The sequence below is a fragment of the Salvelinus namaycush genome, chromosome 20 (genome assembly GCF_016432855.1).
Source record: "Salvelinus namaycush isolate Seneca chromosome 20, SaNama_1.0, whole genome shotgun sequence".
Lineage (NCBI taxonomy): Eukaryota > Metazoa > Chordata > Actinopteri > Salmoniformes > Salmonidae > Salvelinus > Salvelinus namaycush.
The window spans coordinates 851,189-876,196 of NC_052326.1; the positions used below are offsets into that span (position 1 = coordinate 851,189).

Below are 25,008 nucleotides of genomic sequence, written 5' to 3' on the forward strand. Positions count from 1 at the left end.
AGTCAGCTGGCTGCTGCAGCCTGGATGCTGCTGCTGTGCTGTTTAGACTGCAGGGACTTCCCTGGAGAGGCTGTGAGTGGAAAATGAGGGGCTGGGATTTTAGGCGCAGCTTGAGCACATTTGGATGTTCCCGAAAAACGCTGTGGCCTGACACAGTATGTTGGTGAGTGTTTTTGATTATATTTTCCCTGACTGCTCATGGCTTACCCCAGAGGCAGAGTGAGTGTATTGGCAGCAACCAGATAATTGGCAACCAGGCTGTTGGCAATGTTTGGCATGGGGGCAGGCAGTTCCATACTCTTTATGGAGGCACAACTGTTGGCTGACCTCAGATTTACCATTTTTAATAGCTACTTACAAATCATGAATAAAAACACTCTTCATATATTTTTATGATTTCGTTTGGCCCATTCTCTTGCACTGTAGCTAGCCCGCCTTGATCATTTCTAAGAATAATGAGTTAGGAATGAAGAAATCCAGAAAGCATTTCCCTCCCTTATACGTCATGGAAATAGCTCCCCGCCAGAACATATTCATGGGTTTGACTGATTGTGAAACTGATAGTCTGTAATGGTCTCCTCCTCACGTCTTCAGTCAGCTACTCTGTCAGGGACTTGAGGCTGCATCTTTTCTCTGTCATTCTATTGGGAGCAGAGGAAAGGTCATGCTCTGTGAAGGCATGGCAACCCCAGCCTGCTAGCTAGCTTGTCGGGTGGCTCTGCGTCATTGGTCCCCATGTTGTCTGGGCCAGTCAGCTGACTAGAAATGGGCCTTCACTTACCCTGATGCACTGTGTACCGAGACTTTAGGAACTTTTTCGATACTAGGACCTGAAAACCGGTTCGGTAGTAGAATGTGTGTTACTTTCGGTACTTACGTAAAATGTGTCTCTCGTCGTCTACTAATTGAGAGAGGATCAAGTCTATCGGCGTAGCCGATGTCCCCTTATAGCGCGAGAGCACCATGCCTGCCCCACTTCCTCAGTGCTAGTTCTAGCCTGTCCCACTGCACACCACTGCGCCACTAGAGATTCTGGGTTCGAGTCCAGGCTCTGTCGCAGACGGCTGTGACCGGGTGACCCATGGGCGGTGCACAATTGGCCCAGCGTCGTCTGGGTTAGGGGAGGGTTTGGCCAGCAGGGATGTCCTTGTCCCTTCACACACTAGTGACTCCTGTGGCGGGCCGGGCACAGTGGACGCTGACACGGTCGCCAGGTGCACGGTGTTTCCTCCAACACATTGGTGCGGCTGGCTTCCGGGTTAAGTGGGCATTGTGTCAAGAAGCAGTGCGGCTTGGTTGGGTTTCGGAGGACGCACGGCTCTCGACCTTCGCCTCTCACAAGTCCGTACGGGAGTTGTAGCGATGAGACAAGACTAACTACCAATTGGACATCACGAAATTGGGGGAGAAAAGGGGGTAAAAAAAATATATATATATATATATATATATATATATATATATATATATATATATATATATATTTTTTTTTTTTTTACCAAAGTCCAGTTGATTGTATAATTGTTTCAATAACGCATACATAAAAAAAATCTAAAATTCCAAATGTGATGCTATTGAACTCAAAATATGAGTTCCCCCCCCCCGGTATCGTGATGGTGTGGAGTATCGTGATACGAAACCTGTTATCAGTATCGAGGTCAAAATGGTATGTTGACAACACTACTACATACCGTGTCTGGGAACGAATGTTCTGTACAGCAGCAGACAAGACACCACCGACACCGACTATTTACAACTGACCACTGCTGTGTCCCTCCGTCACCACCCCCTTTACCCACTTTCATATCCACTTTTTTTATTTTTATAAATGTTTTAATCTTTATCAATCCATGCTTCATCAAGATGTTACTGCCACTGAATGAATTGAACATGATGGGAAACTGTTACAGGAGTGTAAATGCTTTTTTTTGGACTGGACCATATTGTTGTGTATTTTAAATCAAATCAAAGTTTGTCATGTGCGCCGAATAAAAGAGGTGTAGACCTTACAGTGAAATGCTTACTTTAACCAATAGTGCAAAAAGGTATTAGGTGAACAATAGGTTGGTAAAGAAATAAAACAGGAAAAAGACAGGCTCTATACAGTAGCAAGTAGTCCGGCTGATTGAGGTAGTATGTACATGTACAGTCGTGGCCAAAAGTTGATGACACAAATATTAATTTTCACAAAGTCTGCTGCCTCAGTTTGTATCATGGCAATTTGCATATACTCCAGAATGTTATGAAGAGTGATCAGATGAATTGCAATTAATTGCAAAGTCCCCCTTTGCCATGCAAATGAACTGAATCCCCAAAAAACATTTCCACTGCATTTCAGCCCTGCCACAAAAGGACCAGCTGACATCATGTCAGTGATTCTCTCGTTAACACAGGTGTGAGTGTTGACGAGGCCAAGATCACTCTGTCAAGGTGATTGAGTTCGAATAACAGACTGAACGCTTCAAAAGGAGGGTGGTGCTTGGAATCATTGTTCTTCTGTCAACCATGGTTGCCTGCAAGGAAACACGTGCCGTCATCATTGCTTTGCACAAAAAGGGCTTCACAGGCAAGGATATTGCTGCCAGTAAGATTGCACCTAAATCAACCATTTATCGGATCATCAAGAATTTCAAAGAGAGCGGTTCAATTGTTGTGAAGAAGGCTTCAGGGCGCCGAAGAAAGTCCAGCAAGCGCAAGGACCGTCTCCTAAAGTTGATTCAGCTGCGGGATCGGGGCACCACCAGTACAAAGCTTGCTCAGGAATTTCGGCAGGCAGGTGTGAGTGCATCTGCACGCACAGTGAGGCGAAGACTTTTGGGGGATGGCCTGGTGTCAAGAAGGGCAGCAAAAAAGCCACTTCTCTCCAGGAAAATCATCAGGGACAGACTGATATTCTGCAAAATATACAGGGATTGGACTGCTGAGGACTGGGGTAAAGTCATTTTCTCTGATGAATCCCCTTTCCGATTGTTTGGGGCATCCGGAAAAAGCTTATCCGGAGAAGACAAGTTGAGCGCTACCATCAGTCCTGTGTCATGCCAACAGTAAAGCATCCTGAGACCATTCATGTGTGGGGTTGCTTCTCAGCCAAGGGAGTGGGCTCACTCACAATTTTGCCTAAGAACACAGCCATGAATAAAGAATGGTACCAACACATCCTCCGAGAGCAACTTCTCCCAACCATCCAGGAACAGTTTGGTGATGAACAATGCATTTTCCAGCATGATGGAGCACCTTGCCATAAGGCAAAAGTGATAACGAAGTGGCTCAGGGAACAAAACATCAATATTTTGGGTCCATGGCCAGGAAACTCCCCAGACCTTAATCCCATTGAGAACTTGTGGTCAATCCTCAAGAGGCAGGTGGACAAACAAAACCCCACAAACTCTGACAAACTCCAAGCATTGATTATGCAAGAATGCGCTGCCATCAGTCAGGATGTGTCCCAGAAGTTAATTGACAGCATGCCAGGGCAGACTGCAGAGGTCTTGAAAAAGAAGGGTCAACACTGCTAATATTGACTCTTCGCATCAACTTCATGTAATTGTCAATAAAAGCCTTTGACACTTATGAACTGCTTGTAATTATACTTCAGTATTCCATAGTGACACCTGACAAAAATATCTAAAGACACAGAAGAAGCAAACTTTGTGAAAATTAATATTTGTCATTCTCAAAACTTTTGGCCACGACTATAGATATGGTTAAAGTGACTATGCAAATATGATGACCAGAGAGTACCAGTAGCGTAAAATAGTGGTTGGCGGGTGGTGGGTGGGACACAATGCAGATAGCCTGGTTAGCCAATGTGCGGGAGCACTGGTTGGTAGTATGTACATGAATGTATAGTTAAAGTGACTATGCATATATGATAAACAGAGAGTAGCAGCAGTATAAAAAGAGGGGTTGGGTAGCAATGCAACACAATGCAAATAGTTTGGGTAGCCATTTGATTACCTGTTCAGGAGTCTTATGGCTTGGGGGTAAAAACTGTTGAGAAGCCTTTTTGTCATAGACAAAAAGTCCTAATTCTGTAATGTATTGATTGTTGCTGAATCTTGGCCAGGTTCTCCCTTGAAAAATACTCTGTCTCTCAATGGGCTTTTCCTGGATAAATAAAGGTTCATTAAAAAATAGAAAATTAGCTTTGTACATTACATAATAACTGAAATGCATTAGTGCCGCTCATAAATCAGCGTTCCAATTATTTCCAGAGACGGGCTCATTAGTAGTAGCGACTCAGCACTATATTTGTGTTGTGTTCCAACCACCCATGCAAAAACTATTTTACCAAACAAAATGCATGGATGAAGAGGACAAGCTTAGGTTTTCAAGAAAGCACCACTGCTATTTCAGATGGGATGTTGTAAGGAATACAGCATCCTGAGCCTCAGAGCTCCTTGACCGGGGGGATTATGACCAAAACCAAATATAACCATGTCATCTTAAAAAAAAGCTTCTTAGGATTAGGCAAACGCTTTGATAGTCAGCATGTTGTTCATTTAAAACCAAGTATCCATTATGTGTAAGAGCCACAAATCTCCACGGAGAACATCCTGTCATCACACGCTACATGCAGACAGACTACAGAGTTAACAAACACTGGTTTAGCTTCTACATCTTGTCAATGGACGCAGCTGCGTACCGTCGTCTCTCTGTAGCTAGCTGGCTTTACTATTTTACTGCTTGCCAGCGTTTCTACTTCATGTAAACCCATTAAAGTGTGTGTGTGGACTTGTGCACACACACATAAAACAAACAAACATTCATTTGTCCTCACACAGTCTCAGAGTATCCAGGCCAGTCCAGATTTACTCTGCAGCTCCCAGTCCATCGATTCACTTTCCATCTAGTCAATAAATACAGGGGTGAAACAGGCCAAACCACAATGCTGAATGTTTGGCCGAAGGGAAGCCCTGACTTTAGCTTGAAATGTACACTGATAAAAAAACAGGTCAAAGTCGCCACTGGCTGGGCAGAGACTCTGCAGTAGTGTAGTGGCCCGCCTGCTGCATGGACAGGGACCACTCCATCTGAGAGCAATCTGGCCTGGGGGTGCAGAGTGGAGTTGAACGCAATGAAGACAATGGGGAGAGATGAGAGAGGACAGTGTCACTGCAGTGATTAGTCCCATACAGTGCCTAGACCAATAACAAGAACACACTCCGGACAACAAAGTGATGTCTTCTATGGGAGAAACTTGGGTCTAGTTTAAGAACAACCAGTCTAGCATACACACTCCGCTTCCTCCATCCCCTCTCCTTCCAGAGCTGCTTTAATATTCATCTTGGCTTCACACCTCGTTAATAATCCAGAGAGGAATTGAATAGGGCTCCCTGTGGGTTCACTAGACACCATATTCTCATTACAAGTCCAGGGTTGGTAATAGGCAGAGATAAGAGGATACAGGCGATTTCCCTGGTGTACCTGCAAGCCTGCCGATCCCTCGCTCATTCCACTGCATCTGGACTGAGGGGTAAAAGACACCCGAGTCACTGAGTACACAGCGGTAGTGTTCCATAGTAGACCATGTAAACATCTAGGCTACTCCACGGCACGCAACAGCACAATACTAACGTCACCATGCAGGCTCCTCCCCACCCCACACTCCTGGAGCACCATCAGAGTGGAGGGGTTGGGGTGCGAGGCTGTAGAGCAGTAATGACGACTCCTATCAAGAGCACGTCTAATTAAATCATCTGGAGCTAATCGCGGACACAGGGAATTACAGGAGATAATGGCCCAGACTAGCCCTGAACAATGGCCTATAATCTGGGCTGCTAAATCCCAAACTAATCAGGAACGCACAGCTCAGAGCCTCAGGGCTGGGCATGGGTTCTGCTGCTGTCCGACCACCCACCCACCCACACACCCACACACACACACTATGCAGCTCAATACTAATTACATTGTGGAAATGCTTACCACTCAGGCTGCACTAAAGAGAACTAAAGGAGGGCTATGTATAGGCAACCACGGCCTTCCTAGTAGCCCACTAGACTAGCATTTAATATCAACTCTGTACTCAGATTATGGGGTTGTCGCAAATGATCAAAGAATCTCCATTTAAAACAGATTTCCATGCAGATGTGTACAGCACCATTGTGTTAGGAAGAGCTGATTTCCCTGCTGAATTACACCGACTGGTGTACACACAGGGCTGAGGATAAGACCTTACTGTACCTTAAACTGTCAAAGTTAGGAGACAGCACTTCCCCTTTCATAGCCAGGCAGACATGACCTGCTAATCCTCCTCCTGCTCCTCTCTCCTGCACACATACCACTCCCCAGGCAGTCTGGCAGCTAGCTAAATAAAGGTTAAATGTAAAAATAAAATAAAAACAAAGGCCTACGGGGACAGGGTGGGACCAGCACGGACTGACTACAACCAACTAGGCTATATCAACATCATTACACATAACTTATACTAAGGTATTCCACTGCCACAGTATCAACTAGGTTAATTGGCAGAAGTGGGCTTATATAAACCTAATTTCATTGGCCTATTTCTTCCTGCGTTCTTAGACATTTTACAGCTTATTACAAAAGAGGGAGTGAGTTGGGCTGTAATAAAAACAGATGCGGGGACCTAAGAAAGCACACGAGAGAAGAAGAAACAAACAGCCAACCAGTCAACAAACAGTGGAGACTAGTGAGGACTCAAGACTCCAAATCGGGAACACTGGAGGGACCCCTCCCTCAGTTTAAAAAAATACAAATCTCCAACTAAGTAAATTAGGGATGCACGATATCAAAAATAAATAAATAAAAAGCATAGCGGAATTGGCCTATATAAGCTAAAAATGCCAATACCAGCATTGGCCCGATGTCTTGTTTAACGCCGATGTGCAAAACCGATGTCAAAGCTGACATGCATACCTATATAACACAGCTTTACGACGTAATGACGCCATGAAGAATACAGCATTCCTAACCTAGCCCACAATGTCTGTTGTGTGGATCTATTTTGAAGTTTCAAAGGAAGATAACAAAAAGGCCATATGCAACGTTTGTGCTGCTATTATTCCCAGAGGGGAGAAAGTGAAATCGTTCAATACCACAAACCTAATTACTCATTTGAAAGTGCATCACCCCCAGATGTTCAGCGACTACTTAGAACAAAAGCAGAAAAAACTAAGCGCACACTTCCAACAGCTAAACAAGTTCAAGTCGAGCAGTCATTTGAAAGAGTATGAACATTTCAGCGAGACAACCCAAAGGCGAAATCCATAAATGAATTCCAGATAATGGAATTAATTGCCCTTGACAAGCAACCGTTCTCTGTCGTGGATGATGTTGGCTTTCGCCGACTGGTCGAGCACCTCGAGCCCCGGTACACATTACCAAGTAGGCGCTATTTTTCAGATGTTGCCCTACCGGAGTTACACAGTATTGTTGAAACGCACATCCATGAGCTACCTGCTATGGGTGTCACTGCTATTAGCTTCACGACTGACGTTTGGACCAGCGATGTCAGCCCCATGAGCATGCTGAGTCTGACAGCACAGTGGGTCGACGAGGATTTCGTACTGAGGAAAGACGTATTGAATGCTCAAGAATGTGCTGGTTCCCATACCGCTGCTGCCATTTCAATGGCATTTGAGATGTTTGAAACTTGGACACACTCCTAGCTCCATTCAAACAACTGACTGCGTCAGCAGCAGACGTGATACCCTCTGTCATGGCAGTGAAACAAACACCTGCTCAACAAAACTGCCGACAGACCGTGGGGTTAAAACTTGCAAAAGTACTCTACTAGAGACTGTGAACAAGCGAGTCGGTGACATTCTCTCTGAGCCTCTACTGTGTCGCCACCATGCTCGATGCTAGGTACAAGGACCACTACTTCGATGCAGACAAGAAACAGTTTACGTGAAATGTTGTTACAGACACAGCTGGACAATATGGAAATGGACACAGTGACAGTGCGCAACGAGGAAAAGAGGCCACGGACAGACAGAGCTGAAACTTCACTGCTTGACATGTATGATGAAATCCTAAGTGAGAATGAAACAACTGAACAATGAAACAGCACAGTAAGTAAGTGAAATAAATAGGTTTTGATTATGTTTAACTGGTAATGGGGACATACAGTACGTAAATGCCAACAAAATAACTTTTTGGTCAGTTGTGTGTCAACTATTTAACTGCACTAGAATGCTTAAAAAACAGCTAAAATTATAAATATCTGTTATCGATATCAGTTTTTGGGAAGGGAAATATCGGATATCGGTATCGGCCAAAAATGTCATATCGGTGCATCCCTACAGTAAATGCAAAACCCCAAAAATCTACTGCAACAATCAACGTATTTTCTCAACACCTCCTCAATTCAGTTAAATCAGTGCCACGGTGTTATAAAAAGACAAATGTGCAGTGAAATGAAGAGTGGGAGGAGGTGGATGAGCTAGTCATAGTCCCATCGGACGCGGGAAGTCTAGTTTAATGCACAACAGATGAAGCAACATCCAACTCGTCCACTGGAAACATACAAATACCTTAGGACTTGTTGTATGATTAGTCTGCTGGCGTGGTCATCTGACATAGCAAAAGGTGAATAAAACGTGCACTTTCTAGGTGGGTTTACACAAACCTCTTGTAGAACTCCCCGTCTCACTTTGGGAGCCCTCGGCAGAGCTTCGCTAGGCAAGCAGCTTCAGTGGTAGCAGCAGAAACAAGTGAAATAGGCTAGAAGCTAATGCATCTATCCCTGGATGAGGATGTTAGGTCTGTATACATCTAATATGCATCCTTTCTTAAAAATGTTCAACTGTTAATGGTGGGCTGCGACGTGTCAAGGGTCAATGTATCAATATTTCATTAATTACTGAAATTGATTTGGGCAAGTGCAGCTGCACTCTCTGTTCAGTGTGATCTCTTCTTAGCAGCGGTGCCTCTGTTCAGTTTGCCAGCTGCGCGAGTGGGAGGGAGATGTGCGTGTGCCTCGTGGTTTACCAGATCTTTTTCTCAGCAGTTTTCTTGAAGATCGCTCCGCGACCCACACGCTGCAGCGCTGTGGTTCAGCAGCAGATGGTCCGCTCTCAGCCACTGACTTGTCATTCCCACCCCACTCGGCATCACTCACCGCTGTCATCGAATTGACTCAAGCTAGCCACAAGTTCTGAGTGAGCTCAATCGTCTCAGAAACGCAAATAAAGCAGTGAGTTTCTCTCTTTTGGTTTCATACAAACTTTGAGAAATAACGAGGAGTGCCCACAATGTGTTTTGTGCGGGGAAGCGATTAGTAATGATTTTCTCAAAACGAACAAATTAAAACAGCGCGTGCTGACCAAACATCCCCAGCATGACGGTAAACCCGGGGACTTTCAAAACAGGGCAGAATGCTTCAGGAAACAGGAAACTTCAACAATGGAAGAGTAAGTCAGCTAGCAAGGCATTGTTGTAATTTTAGAACAGGTGATGATGATGATATTGTAAGCAGAAGTAAGGGAGTACTCGCTCTCATAGTAGTCGATGCGAGTTCCCCGTTCAAACAATCCCCTTGTACACAGCTAATAGCTAGCAAACGTTAACGTTCACCAAAGCAAGCAAGCTAGCTACGGTGTGCAACCCTAAGTAACAGTACAGATGAAAAATGATCAGGCCTACTGTACATCTTACTGTAGAAGTTATTGTTGAAAACAAGTCTAGGTTGAAACTGTTGCGGTTAAAACACAATAATTAAGTAATAATTTTCATTCTGAACTGGAATAAACTGATTGAAGCAAGATGCTTTTTGATGCAAACACACTCACACAGTTCTGCGTTTCTCATCTACAGCAGCTAATAGTCTCCTGCCTGACTGAGAAAGCAGTAGATGTTCTGATCCAGCTTAGCACCAGATATCTATGCGAGTCAGGGTTCTCAACTCTGGCGTACTTTTTTTTTTTTAAGTACAGGGGGCCTCCTGAGTGGCGCAGCGGTCTAAGGCACTGCATCGCAGTGTTGCGCCATCACTACAGCCTTTGGTTCAATCCCAGGCTGTGTCATTACTGGCCGTGACAGGGAGTCCCACGGGGGGGGGGGGGGGCGCACAATTGGCCCAATGTTTAGCCGGGGGGGGGCTTTACTTGGTTCATTGCACCCTAGCGACTACTTGTGGCGGGCTGGGCGCCCGCAGGCTGACTTCGGTAGTCAGTTGAACGGTGTTTCCTCCGACACATTGGTGCAGCTGGCTTCCAGGTTAAGCAAGTGGGTGTTATTAACAAGCATGGTTTGGTGGGTCATATTTCGGAGGATGCATGACTCGACCTTCACCTCTCCCGAGCCTGTTGGGGAGTTGCAGCGATAAGACAAGATTGTAATCACAAAAAGTGGGTAGAAATAAATTACACATAAAAAGTACAGAAACAAACTCAATGCTGAGCATGACCATAGGGTAGCACTGTCAAAAAGTCCAGAATATATCTGCTTGTTGAAAACTTCAACCAGCCACACACCTCTCATTAAGATGGTGTGTTTGTGTTTTCTGGTCCACATCTGTGTGATGTGATCAGATTATTCAAGTTCATAATGAAAAATGATGTATTGTGTTTTAACAGTTACAGTTCCCAACCTAGACTTGTTTTCAACAATCATTTCTACAGCAAGATGTACAGTAGGCCTGATCATATTCATCTGTATTGTTACTTAGGGTTGCACTATCAAAAACTGAGCCTGTGTGTTTGTTTTCTGTTAGACATCGTGTGATGTGATCAATCAGTTTATTCCTGTTGAGAATGAAAATGTATTGTATTTAACAGCAACAGTTCCAACCAAGACAGATATGTAAGAGTGTTTTAAACGGGGAACAATAAACATGAATATCTATTTATACGGGTATTTCGTTTCATTGTTATTTGTTGTTGTCTATATTGCATTTGTTTTAGGCAGAAGGGGCAATGAAATGTACCCATATTTACATATAGTTGCATGTTTTCATAAGCTTGGGTCCCAGGAAAACAGAATTTCTCATTTGGGTCTAATAGGACATGACCGTTCTGCCTTTCCCATGGCCCTGTTTCCGCATGAACGCAACCGCGCTCTCTCTGCGATGCCACCCTGACTAACCGCCAATCCAATCAAACTCATTTGCTAGTGAGCTAGAAGAAGAAAATAAACCCGTCTGGCTCTGGGAACCCACCTTTCTCAGAAGAATTATAGAAACGAGCTATGTAATAAAGAGCATATGGCGGGAATTAGGAGGAAAAATAAGGACGGGATAGAGGGAGCGAGAAAGTAAATGAGAGAGAGAGAGAGAGAGCGCTGGAGCGGACTGGGGCAGGACACAGGAGAATTGGTAGCCAAGGGTGCCAATGAAATTGCCTGACTCATTACTGCAGCAATGGGCCTGTGTGTGGAAAGGGAGCTCAGAGAGAGCCTCACAGAGTGAGAGAGACAGAGAGCCCTGGTTAACCCCTGGAGGGACACTTCAAAGGCCCACATGCTCCTCTCTTTCCACTGCTTCAAATACCACACAGTGGAGCAGATAAGAGGAAAATGTTAACACTGTCATGCTTAACCTCCGTGTTCTGGACCAGATAAGGATGAAATGATAACTGGGGATATGGCAGGTCTAATGGAGAGTGGAATACAGGAGTTCCCTTTAACTGACAGATCTTGCTGGAGGTTCAGCTCTATGGTACAGCCATAGACACCTACACTCCCAGTATAGAAAATCAGGGAGCCATTGGAGACTTTGCTAAAGCTAATAGATGTGCTGTACCCTCTACCACAGCCTCCTGCGCATTCCTAAAAATAACGTCTCTGGAGCTCAGTTAGTCTCCAAACACGTCCTTGTATGCATAAGTAACCAGGGGCTACAGAACACTTTTCCTCTAGTCTGGGTTTCCCATCACCGCTGTCTGTCTAATGACAAGTGGAGCAGAAAGAGGTTCATGTCCTGGGGCCACTGGAAAGCAGGCAGAGGCTCTCTCTGACCTCAAACTCTCCTGTCCCATTCCCAGGCTGCTGTGCTGTTTGTTGCTACTTGCCAAACTTTATTATTTACTTTTAATAACCATTTAAACTCTGCATTTAACAAGATTTCCCAACGTCTTAGTTTTGTCCTTGTTCGTTTTTTTTCATTCAACTTTTTTACCCCGGGCGTTTTATCTGGACATGCTTCTGCAGGACCTCCACCAGCCGAAAAAGCTAAGTAGTAACATTAACCCTATGCCATCTAAAATCGCAGTCACTGTACTCATAATATGCACAACAACTATCACCTTATGGTGAGGATAGCAGAGTTGCAAGCCCAGCTTCAGACGCAATCGTTAGACAAGGGCAATTTAAGTGTAGGAAAGGATGAAACAGCGTCTGTCACCAGGAAGTACAGATAGTAGTATAAATCCGCTCACAAAGTCCTCGCAGCCGGATACTTTTCTCAAGGCTTCATTCAGCCGACAGAAATTTTCAACCGGTTCTCCCCATTAAGCAACGAGTCGGAGTCAGAGGCCGAGCCTTCTCAGGTCTCTCCTCCACCCGTTACGGGGTGTGAGCCGCAGAAGCTACCCACCATTAGCTCTGACAAATTGAAAACCCTAGTCATTGGCGACTCCATTACCCACAAAACTAGACTTAAAGAATCATCCAGCAATCATACACTGTTTACCAGGGGGCAGGGCTACTGACGTAAATGCTAATCTGAAGATGGTGCTGGATGAGGCTAAAACTGGTGAGTGTAGAGAGTATAGGGTTATTGTTATCTACGTCGGCACCAACTATGTTAGGGTGAAACAGTCAGAGGTCACCCAAGCGCAACATAACTTCAGCGTGTAAATTAGCTAGTAAGACGTGTTGGCATCGAGTAAATGTCTCTAGCCCCCCTCTCAGTCCTAGCTGGAGGGGTGCTCTCATCTTATCTATCAACATAGACAGGGCGCTAACTCCTCTAGCTCCACAATGAGATGTGTTGCAGGCCAGGTTGCAGGCCAGGCAGCAGGCTGTTAGCCAGCTTGCCAGCTTAGTGGAGTCTGCCGCTAGCACAATCAGTATAGTCAGCTTAGTTTTTTCCCCATTGAGACAGTGTCTGTGCCTAAATCTAGGTCAGGAAAATCTAAACATGGCGGTGTTCACTTTAGCAATCTCACTGGAATAAAGACCTCCATCCCTGTCATTTTTTAAAGAGACTGATAATACCTCACAATTCAAAATAGGACTACTTAATGTTAGATCCCTCATATCCAAGGCAATCATAGTCAATTAACTAATCACTGATCATAACCTTGATGTGATTGGCCTGACTGAAGCATGGCTTAAGCCTGATGAATATAATGAGTTAAATGAGGCCTCTCTTCCAGGTTACACTAGTATCTCCCACACATCCTGCTAAGGCAAAGGCGTTGCTTACATTTTTTACAGCAAATTTCTATTGAAAAATAAATAAAATAAACTGCTTTTCATTTGATTAGCTTCTAGTCATTAAATCTACGCAACCTACCCAAGCACTTTTTATATCCCTGAATTACTATCAGACCTTGTCGTCATGGCAGATAATATTCAAATTTTTTGGTGACTTCAATATTCACATGGAGAAGTCCACAGACCCACTCAAAGGCTTTTGGAGCCATTATCGATTCAGTGAGTTGTCCAACATGTATCCGGACGTACGCATTGCCACAGTCATAACCTGGATCTCGTTCTGACCCGTGGAATATATATTGTGGATCTAAATGTTGTTCCTCATAATCCTGGACTATCGGACCACCATTTTATTACGTTTGCAATCGCAAACAAATAATCTGCTCAGACCCCAACCAAGGATTGTCAAAAGCCGCGCTATAAATCGGACAACCCAAAGGTTCCTAGATGCCCTTCCAGTCTCCCTCCACCTACCCAAGGACGTCGGAGTACAAAAATCACCTGCCCGAGGATCTAAATGTAATCTTGCGTAATACCCTAGACGCAGTTACACCTCAGTTACACCTCTAAAAACTAAAACATTTGTCACAAGAAATTAGCTCCCTGGTATACAGAAAATACCAGAGCCCTGAAGCAAGTTTCCAGAAAATTTGAACGGAAATGGAGCGACACCAAACTGAAAGTCTTCCGACTAGCTTGGAAAAGACAGTTCCGTGCAATATCGAAGAGCCCTCACTGCTGCTCGATCAGCCTAATTTTCCAACCTGATTGAGGAGAATAAAAACAAATCAAAAATATATATTTCATACTGCCGCAAATCTAACTGAAAAGCAGCATTCCCCAAGAGAGGAGGGCTTTCACTTCAGCAGTGATGAATTCATGAACTTCGTCAACGAAAAGATCATGATCATTAGAAAGAAAATTACAGACTCCTCTTTGAATATGTGTATTGCTCAATAACTCAGTTGTCCTGAGTCTCCCCTGAACTGACAGGACCTAAGATCAATGGTGACACTGGAGTTTTAAAACCCTGTTAAACATTCACAAAAAAAGTCATGGCCTCCAACCCTTCCAGCTGCCTACTGGACCCTAATCCAACTAAACTACTGAAAGAGCTCCTTCCTGTGCTTGGTCCTCCTATGTTGAACATAATAAATGGCTCCCTATCCTCCGGACGTGTACCAAACTCACTGAAAGTGGCAGTAATAAAGCCTCTCCTGAAAAAGCAAAAACCTTGACTCAGAAAGTATATATCAAATCTCCCATTCCTCTCAAAAAAAAATTAAAAGCTGTTGCGCAGCTACTCACTGCCTTCTTGAAGACACATCTGAAACGCCTCCAGTCTGGTTTTAGACCCCATCATAGTACTGAGACTGCACTTGTGAAGGTGGTAAATGACCTTTTAATGACGTCTGACCAAGAATCTGCAGCTGTGCTTGTGCTCCTAGACCTTAGTGCTGCCTTCGACACCATCAATCACCGTATTCTACTGAAAGCCTGTGTTTCAGACATAAGGAAGTGGATGATGGAAAAATTGTACTTTTAAACTCGGACAAAACAGAGATGCTCGTTCTAGGTCCCAGGTCCCAAGAAACAAAGATATTTGCTGTTTGATCTGGGGTGGCAGGTAGCCTAGTGGTTAGAGCGTTGGACTAGTAACCGAAAGGTTGCAAGATCGAATCCCCGAGCTGACAAGGTAAAAATCTGTCGTCCTGCCCCAGAACAAGACAGTTAACCCACTGTTCCTAGACCGTCACAGAAAATAAGAATTTGTTCTTAATTGGCTTGCCTAGTTAAATAAAGGTAAAATAAAAACATTTAAAATAAATTAATCTTCATGGTTGTACAGTCATCTCAAAACTGAAGGACCTTAGCGTTACTCTGGACCCTGATCTCTCATTTGACTAGCACATCAAGAATACTTAAAGGGCAGCTTTCCCCCCCACATCTTCGTAATATTGCAAAAATCAATAACTGTTTGTCCAAAAATGATGCAGAAAAGCTTGCTTGTCACTTCTAGATTAAACTACTGCAATGCTCTACTCTCCGGCTACCCGGATAAAGCACTAAATAGACTTCAGTTAGTGCTAAACACAGCTGCTAGAATCTTGACTTGAACAAAAAAAATTGATCATATTACTCCTCTCTACACTGGCTTCTTGTTAAGGCTAGGGCTGATTTCAAGGTTTTACCACTAACCTACAAAGCATTACATGGACTTGTTCCTACCCATCTCTCCGACTTGGTCCTGCATTACTCTACGGTCACAAGACGCAGGCCTGCTTACTGTCCCTAGAATTTCTAAGCAAACAGCAGGTTTTTCTCCTATAGAACTACATTTTTATGGAATGGTCTGTCTATCCATGTGAGAGACGCAGACTCGGTCTCGACCTTTAAGTCTTTACTGAAGACTCAGCTCTTCAGTAGGTCCTATTATTGAGTGTAGTCTGGCCCAGGGGAGCGAAGGTGAATGGGGATTCTCTGCCTCTTTCCCTATTATGGGGGCTGAGTCACTGTTAGTGCTCTTCCATGCCGTGCTGTGGCGTCCCTAGGAGGGGTGCTTCACTTGAGTGGGTTGAGTCACTGACGTGACCTTCCTGTACGGTGTGGCGCGCCCTCAGGCTTGTGCGGTGGAGGAGATCTTCGTGGGCTCGTGCGGTGGAGGAGATCTTCGTGGGCTCGTGCGGTGGAGGAGATCTTCGTGGGCTCGTGCGGTGGAGGAGATCTTCGTGGGCTCGTGCGGTGGAGGAGATCTTCGTGGGCTCGTGCGGTGGAGGAGATCTTCGTGGGCTCGTGCGGTGGAGGAGATCTTCGTGGGCTCGTGCGGTGGAGGAGATCTTCGTGGGCTATACTCAGCCTTGTCTCAGGGTGGTAAGTTGGTGGTATGTTGATATCCCTCCAGTGGTGAGGGGGCTGCGCTTTGGGGGTGGGGTTATATCCTGTCTGGTTTGCCCTGTCCGGGGGTATCGTCGGACGGGGCCACAGGGTCCCCGACCCCGTCTCTATGCTGCAATAGTCTGTGCTGGGGGGCTAGGGTCAGTCTGTCCTATCTGGTGAAATTCTCATGTCTTATCTGGTGTCCTGTGTGCTGCTGTTCTGCGGCTATGGAACCCTGACCGGTTCACCGGATGTGCTACCTTCTCTAGCGCCCTCTCTCCCCCCCCCTCTCTCTCTGAATGCTCAGCTATGAAAAGCCAATTGACATTTACTCCTGAGGTGGTGACCTGTTGCACCCTCTACAAGCACTTTGATTATTATTTGACCCTGCTGGTCATCTATGAACATTTGTAAATCTTGAAGAACGATCTGGCCTTAATGGCCATGTACTCTTATAATCTCCACCCGGCGCAGCTAGTAGAGGACTGGCCACCCCTCAGAACCTGGTTCCTCTCTAGGTTTCTTCCTTGGTTCCTGCCTTTCCAGGGAGTAATCCTAGCCACTGTGCTTCTACATCTGCATTGCTTGCCGTTTGGGGTTTTAGGCTGGGTTTCTGTAGAAGCACTTTGTGACATCTGCTGATGTAAAAAGGGCTTTAGATATACATTGATTTGATCTGCAACCCGACAGACCACATCACAATTAAGGGACTGGCCTTAGTGATTCCACTTTGTCTATATGGAGCAGATATAAATGGGCCTAAAATAAAGTATTCAGACCTCTTCTCTTTTCCACATTTTGTTACAGTACATACAGCCTTATTCTAAAACTGATTAAATTATTTCCCCCCTTCAATCAACCCCATAATGACAAAGTGAAAACAGGTTTAGAATCTATTGCTAATCTATTAAAAATAAATAACAGAAATAAATGTACATAAGTATTCAGACCCTTTGCTATGAGACTTGAAATTGAGCTCAGGTGCATCCGGTTTCCATTGATCATTCTTGAGGTGTTTCTACAACTTGATTGGAGTCCACCCATGGTAAATTAAATTGATTGGACATGATTTGGAAAGGCACACACCTGACTATATAAGGTGTAATAGTTGACAGTGGATGTCAAAGGAAAAACCAAGCAATGAGGTTGAAGGAATTGTCCGTAGAGCTCCGAGACAGGATTGTGTCGGGGCACAACATTTCTGCAGCATTGAAGGTCCCCAAGAATACAGTGGTCTCCATCATTCTTTAATGGAAGAAGTTTGGAACTACCAAGTCTCTTCCTAGAGCTGGCCGCCCGGCCAAACTGAGCAATTGGGGGTGAAGGACCTTGTTCAGGGAGGTGACCAAGAACCCGATGGCCACTCTGACAGAGCTCCAGAGTTTCTCTGTGGAGATGGGAGAACCTTCCAGAAGGACAACCATCTCTGCAGCATTCCACCAATCAGGCCTTTATAGTAGAGTGGCCAGAGGGAAGCCACTTTCAGTAAATTGCACGACAGCCCACTTGCAGTTTCCCAAAAGGCACCTAAAGGACTCTCAGACCATGAGAAACAAGATTCTCTGGTCTGATGAAACCAAGGGTCACGTCTGGAGGAAACCTGGCACCATCCCTACGGTGAAGCATGGTGGTAGCAGCATCATGCTGACTTGCCTTGGTAAATAAAAAGGTTACATAATTTTTTTTAAATATATTTTTAAAATTCTGTGGGGATGTTTTTCAGCAGCAGGGACTGGGAGACTAGTCAGGATCGAGGGAAAGATGAACGTAGCAAAGTACAGAGATCCTTGATGAAAACCTGCTCCAGAGCACTCAGGACCTCAGACTGGGGTGAAGGTTCACCTTCAAATCAGGACAACAACCCTAAGCACACAGCCAAGACAACACAGGAGTGGCTCAGCCAGAGCCCGGACTTGAACCCGATCGAACATCTCTGGAGAGACCTGAAAATAGCTATGCAGCGACGCTGCCCATCCAACCTGACAGAGCTTGAGAGGATCTGCAGAGAAGAATGGGAGAAACTCCCCAAATACAGGTGTGCCAAGCTTGTAGCGTCATACCCACGAAGACGAGGCTGTAATTGCTGACAAAGGTGCTTCAACAAAGTACTGAGTAAAGGGTCTGAATACTTAAGTAAATGTGATATTTCAGTTTTTATTTTTGCTTTGTCATTATGGGGTATTGTGTGTAGATTGAGGGGGGAAAAAACAATTTCATCCATTTTATAATAAGCCTGTAAAGTAACACAATGTGGGGAAAAGTCATGGGGTCTGAACACTTTCCCAATGCAATGTCTATTCACAGCAGCCATTCATGTCTGATATAGTCTCGTAAACCCGACCCAACAGTAAATAGAGTCTGGTTTCAATGATGGACTCTCTTAGGATGGAGGAACTACGTCACTGCCTAAGTCGCTACCTTATCCGCTTGAACAAAATACAAAATAGTAGATTGCAATAGGGCTGTGACGGTCATGGAATTTTGGACGACGTAATTGGTCAGCCAAATGACCGCTGTCACCATAATAACCGTTCGAATAGCGCAACAACAAAATGTTCTCCTCTGCTCCTGACGGCGTGTGCTGCCATAGAAATAGAATGAACAGAACGAGCGTCCCAATTCCTTATCGAAGTTGCCAAAAGAGTACAGCATTGAAACCAGACCCTAGTCACTGTTGCTGTTGGGTTTTCCGCAACAAGGTCTGATCAACTGTGTAGTGAAAGGATGCAGTTGAAAGATCCATCCACAAACATAGCATAAGCAATCTCCCACTCTGTTTCAGATGGCACTAACATGGAAAAAGATTGCACCATTATTGCATCAAACAAAGCTGTCCATTCACCCACAAACACTTCAGTCAGAGATGGAATCCCAAAGGCAAGAAGCCTCAATGGCCAGACTTCAGACTAATAAGGCTAAGCCAATGACCAACTAAACTAAACATTATTTACAATTGTGTATTTGTAAAAGGGGTTGATCTGCTCTGAATCGTTGGGGAGATGCGATCATTCTAGCCATGCCCTCCTGTGTGAACAGAGGCATAAAGCCCCTCCTACGCAGAGTGCATTAGTTCCCTCTGAATCTCTGCTCCCACAAGCAAATGGCAGAACTGACAACAAATCCTTCTCTATCCCCACCTTAATATCCTTTACATTGAAAAGCACATGCAGAAAGTGTGTGTGTGTGTGTGTTGGAGGACATGCCATCTACCACATTATAAATTTGACTGCAGCATGGATCCACAGGGGACAAGGATGACAATCTGCAGGAGCAAAGCCCCCTGACATCAGCAACAACAACCAACAAGACTGTTGGCCTGCCTGCCTGAGGTCAGAGCAGTGGAGTGCCAAGCTAAGGAGATTACACCCTCTTTCTCCCAGCCCAGAGCCCAGAGTAGCTCCTGCCATGCCTGCCACAAGCCAACCAAAGCCCTGGCTGGCTGGGCTCATCTGTGGCCAGGGCCAGGCAAACAGAAAGTACACATCACTTATCTGGCTCAACATATAGGCTATTTTTAAAGCATTCAGTGCAAAACCAAAATGTTTGCACCACTCTCTTTGGTAAGTTGCTGCGTAAACAACAAGGTAACCAGAGACATTTTGCTCTATCCTCAGTCTTCCAGTAGGGGAATGGGCAATACAGCGACAGTATAATGTAACCTAAAAGCAAGCAACGCTGGGCAAATTACTGCGCCAACCTCTGCTTTTCAATTCACCTCTCAAAATACATCAATCTTTTAACGCAGGGCAGTAGAGCTGGTGAGTGAGTCAGTCGGTCAGCCTGAAGCTATTTTTCTGTGGTCCTGTATGGCTCAGTTGGTAGAGCATGGTGCTTACACTGCCAAGGTTGTGGGTTCGATTCACGGGGCAACCCATACGCAAAAATGTATGCATGCATTACTAAGTTGCTTTGGATAAAAGCGTCTGCTAAACGTTATATTATTATAAGTATATATTATAATAACAATAATAATATCCTCCTGGTGGCCTGTTGTACAGAGGAATGCTCTCTGTCTGACTGAGAACCTCATGGAGCTTGCAGTGTCATTACAACCAGAGAGAGAACAAGAGGAAGGTGTGTGTGTGTGTGTGTGTGTGTCTCCACCAAATTCCATCCCACCCAGCAACAACCCTTAGGTCTCAGCTGGCAAAACCCGAGATCAATACCACTCGACAGAGACCTCCCACCTGGCACTTCAAGTGCCTTCTGAACACTGCCTTCTGAGTTGAACATTGCTTTTAGGCACCTTTGTTCATCACACCGTGACACTTTTAACTCAGAATTATTAGGGTTTGTGTTCAATGTGAACTTTGTACCCACAGGTAAAACCATTGAACAATGTGTTTCATCAACCGTCCAACTGGTGTTAGTTAGCTAAAAGCAGGGAAAGAAACAAAACTGAAAGACAGAACATGTTCGCCAATAAGTCAAACAACATTCCTGTTCCTTTCACTGAGCTTAACAAGAAATGACGACCCGAACACAACACTTGAAACAGAAGTGTGCCAAACTCATAGGGGCCAAAAGTCACTTGTTTCCAATGGAGACTATGGGTACCTCTCTTCTCTCCGAGTCCTGTAGATTTGGGCAGCTTCTTAACCTCCTGCCGTAATACTAAACGTCTCAACAGTTGCTGTTGGAAAAGGATCCAAGTTGAGAAACAATCCAAGAATGTTGTACCAATTAATTCTGCATTGAGATTACACTGCCCTGGCCTTTTTCATGCTCCAAGGCAGCCTGGATAAACCTAGACAGACAGTTTTGAGGCTTGTCGAGTTCAGTTCCCAGTTCATAATGGTTGCAAGCAGACAGCAGCAAGTAGACTATTTCAATTGAACTAGGGGGAAGACGTTGTAAAATAGGGTACTACCTTTGACTCTCATGTAGTCAACATTAATATATTAAAAATAGGTTCTCTCTCCTCCTGAGTCAGACATAAGCAATACGGGGATAACAAAGAACATTCAGAGCCTGCTGCCATCCCATAGATAGGCTTAATGCTTGTAGGACAGAAGCAGGTTGAGGAAATTATTTCAAAAGGGCACAAAGACATAAGAACCCAGGTCTGGTCATGCATTTTACATGCACATGAATGTAGCCCATTCTTCTTCTACTTCTCCTTCCAGACTCCCAATTGATACAAAGATTAGGGTATATTACACATTTCCATCATATTTCTTGACATCTTACCAGAGTCTAATTTAGCCCAATTTGCCAGTTAGCTACATTGGTACTTGTCATTTAAATTTTTAAAATTGAATATTTGAATATTTTCAAATAATGTGGCCTGAATCAATGAATTATATTCAAAGTATTTAGAAGTATGTTCAAGTAATTTCCTATAAATAGCCTGCTATTTGAAAGCATTTTCAAATACTATTTTCAAATACCTGGGTTAAATGCACCGGAGTGAGTTTGAGTCAGTGTATTTTCAAATACTTTCCAAGAGTATTTCCAAATACATAACAATATTAAAACTACTTGACATTTAAAATAAATAGCAAAATACTTACTTACAAATGCCTTTGAAAGTAATGAAAATATCCTAAATAGTATCTGCTAGCTACTAGACTAACTGACCTTCACATCAAACCCAACACCATAAAAGTGTATACAATTACATAGTACCCCCTTCCTAAAATACACACTACACTGAGCAGCATAATTGGTGTGGCTATGCAAGACCATGATACTGTAGTTCTTATCAGTAAGAAGATACTGTACTACCACATTCAATCCCTAAAAGACTTTGTGTGTCAGTGTGAATTACTGCAGTAAGGAGATTGTGTAACCCTTTCAGACGAGTGCCCGAGTGTTGGTAAGCATAAGCCCTCAGGTCTGGTCCTTATCAGAGTGGTGTTGACCAACCACAGTGTGAATCAAGTGTTTCCGTTCAGCAGTATCACAACTAAGCTCTAGTCAGACAGTGGCTCAGGGACAAAGAATGGGTCTCTGTAGCTGCATTGAGTGTTGACGGATTTAAGGGTTTAATAGACAAAACAAATGGGATTGGACTTGTACTGTTAAGCATACTGTACTTCAATGGAGTGTAAAGAAAGAGAAGAGAACAGGATTAGGCTGACTGCTATGCCAGTGTTATGGGATTGGGTCTCTGTGGAACTAATCCAAGTGTTGAAGAAAAGGCTAACCGTATTAAATTGACACCAAGTATGTCATAATATCTGCAACATCAAAGGAAAATAGATTGAATTGTTGCTCTATACCCCATCATTAGTCTATACAGGGATGCTATTTGTAATTTCAGACTATATTTGTAATGAAAATCTCATATGGCCTTATTCTACCGTTCTTTGTTACTCTGCCTGAGGGCAAAGACGGTGTGTTATTTTGCAAATCAATGGTTTGTCCTCTATCATTTGGCAGAAAACTTTTATATATCAACAAATGATTTACAATGGAGTATGTTACACTCCATTTCCCCCTAATTCATCCCCTGGGCCCTGACTATGACCATCACTGTTACCACTTATAATTCTGGACACCTCAGGGTATGTACTGGAGGAGGAGAAGGGATGACCAGTCAAACTGACCTGTATCTCCTCGTAAGCCTCGTCAATAGTGGTGACCTGATGCTGCTCGTGTAAGGCTGGCTCGTCACAGAAGAAACACACCAGGCTCTTGTCGCTGAGGCAGAAAAGCTTGACCTTCTCGTGGTCCTTGCAGGGATAGGAGCTCCTCTGCGCGTTGAGGATGGCGTCCAGCGGGAAGGCTGAGTAGCGCTCCACTATGTTGGACAGCTTGAGGCTTGGGGAGAGAAGAGGGTCTGCGAAGGTCCTCCTGCACTCAGGACAGTCTCGCACACCGTGGGGCTCCTGCCTGCTCCAGTGCTCAGTGATGCACTTTCGGCAGAAATAGTGCTCACAGCCGAAACTGACAGGGTCCTGGTAGATACTCAGGCAGATGGAACACAGGAGCTCATCCTTCAGACAGCAAGCCATTTGCAAACACAGAGGTTGAGCTGCATTTAACTGCACACTGGCTATACTTTTTTAATACAATGCTCTGGCCTGTGAGATCAACTTAGGGTTTTGTTCTTGACTGGCAGTTCTTTGACACCCACTTCAGAATCTTGGCCACTCTTCTTTGATTTTCCTGTATTGGGGGGGGGGAAGAACGCCATATCCATCAGAGTGCTATCCAACAAGCAGCAATTCACATTTATGGGTATACAAAAACATGATTACATAAAACTACATCTGATAAAGGGATCAAGGGCACTGGCATTGCCGACTAGCACTAGGTGCAGTAAACCAGCTATCTTTGCCTTCATATATTGGTAAACAATAGCCAGCAAGAATAGGCTGGTTGCTGGAAGTTAGCTGTGATTTTACCAATTGTTAGGAAATGTGAACCACTGTCAATGCTATGGCATCTGTGTTCAATCAAAAGGTTAGAGATTTTTTAACAGCGGGTTACAGCTACTAAGAGTGAGTGTCGCTCACAGTAACTGCAGTATTTTTAACATTGATTTTAACGTTACCTGTCCTCCCTTCGACACTGGTCATATCAGCTAACAAGCTAGCCATGTTTCGAAGCTAGCCAGCTACGGCTAACGAATCGACATGTTTATAAAAAGTGAGACAGCAACTCCCTTGATTTGCCATACAAACTTATTTAGTTAACGTTTGTTACCTGGATATTTCTGTACTTTACTTCGCTTGTCAGCTAACTCACCGTTAATATTTTCAGTTGTCAACCTGACAAACTAACGTCAGCTTGCTAGCGTTTGCTATCTAACGTTAATTGGCTACCTAGCGAGCTAGTTATAGCTAACGTTAGTTGCCTTGCTGGCCAGCTGGATTTGTAAACATTACTAACATCTGCCTCCTCTATAGGGAAGATAATTTGACAAACTTACCTTAGCAAGTCTCCTTCGGTAACGTTACTTCAAATCAGGGTGCTTTCAACGCGACCCTGTCTGACCTTTACCAACACAATCAAAGAAGACTGCTCCACATCAAATAAATCATTTCAGACAACCTCACTCACGGCACTGTTGTCACAGTGACATGCACAACTCCTGAATTTCTGCTCAGGTCCCTTTCAGGAAGGAATGGAATAAGGCAACACAGATAGAACAATGAACCAGATATTTCCCCGGATGTATACATCTGAATCTTCTGGTTCGTGTTTCCCTCACACCAAATATGGCGATGAGAGGAAGCCCATTGCCCGGCAGTGGGAGAAATAGAAGAACATTGCTTTGGCAATGTTAACACATGTTTCCCATGCCAATAAAGCCCCTTGAATTGAATTGAATTGAAATAGAGCGAGATGGATTTTGGCTTACATTCTGCAAATTTTCTCATCGAAGAAACGTTTGATCTCCATACAGTTTTCCGTTTCCAAACCTAGAATCTATAACAAACAGACTGGACTGCGTTCTGTAGACCCTTTGCCTACGTTTCAAAAAAGTGCGTTGTTTAGAAGGGCGAATTGAGTTACTGCACTTGCGCACTTTACAGAGTAGGCGTTCCCTAACGGAAATATGATAATAAATGCTAGAACACGCCAATAAGATCTCACTAACTCGTGTTTAGCGCTGCCCAATTCCTTGCTTGTTCTGCCCACTATGATTAATTTGCTCCCATTGGAAACGATAGGCTATGGTCTATCTTGGGTTAATTATAAAACATCTTTGACAGAAATCACACAACTATTCTTCTTCTTCTTTGGTATCATGGCGTTCGCATATTTTGTTTGTGCATGCCGCCACCTACTGTGAGATAGTGCATGTTCAACCACGTTTTCTTTAAAATAAATAAACATCAA

The 25,008-nt window shown here is 44.2% G+C and overlaps 1 protein-coding gene across 1 annotated transcript; it reads right to left on the reverse strand.

Annotated features, from left to right (window-relative positions):
• Nucleotides 1–2: 2 nt before the first annotated feature.
• trim62.1 (tripartite motif containing 62, tandem duplicate 1) lies at nt 3–24,203 on the reverse strand. The gene is made up of 6 exons (XM_039016609.1): nt 24,095–24,203; nt 22,767–23,328; nt 20,773–20,848; nt 5,580–5,702; nt 5,425–5,466; nt 3–70 (listed from the first exon to the last, which is right to left on the reverse strand). Exons 2-6 carry the CDS (start codon nt 23,172–23,174, stop codon nt 3–5), a joined length of 717 nt encoding a protein of 238 aa, XP_038872537.1. The 5' UTR covers nt 23,175–23,328; nt 24,095–24,203.
• Nucleotides 24,204–25,008: the final 805 nt, after the last annotated feature.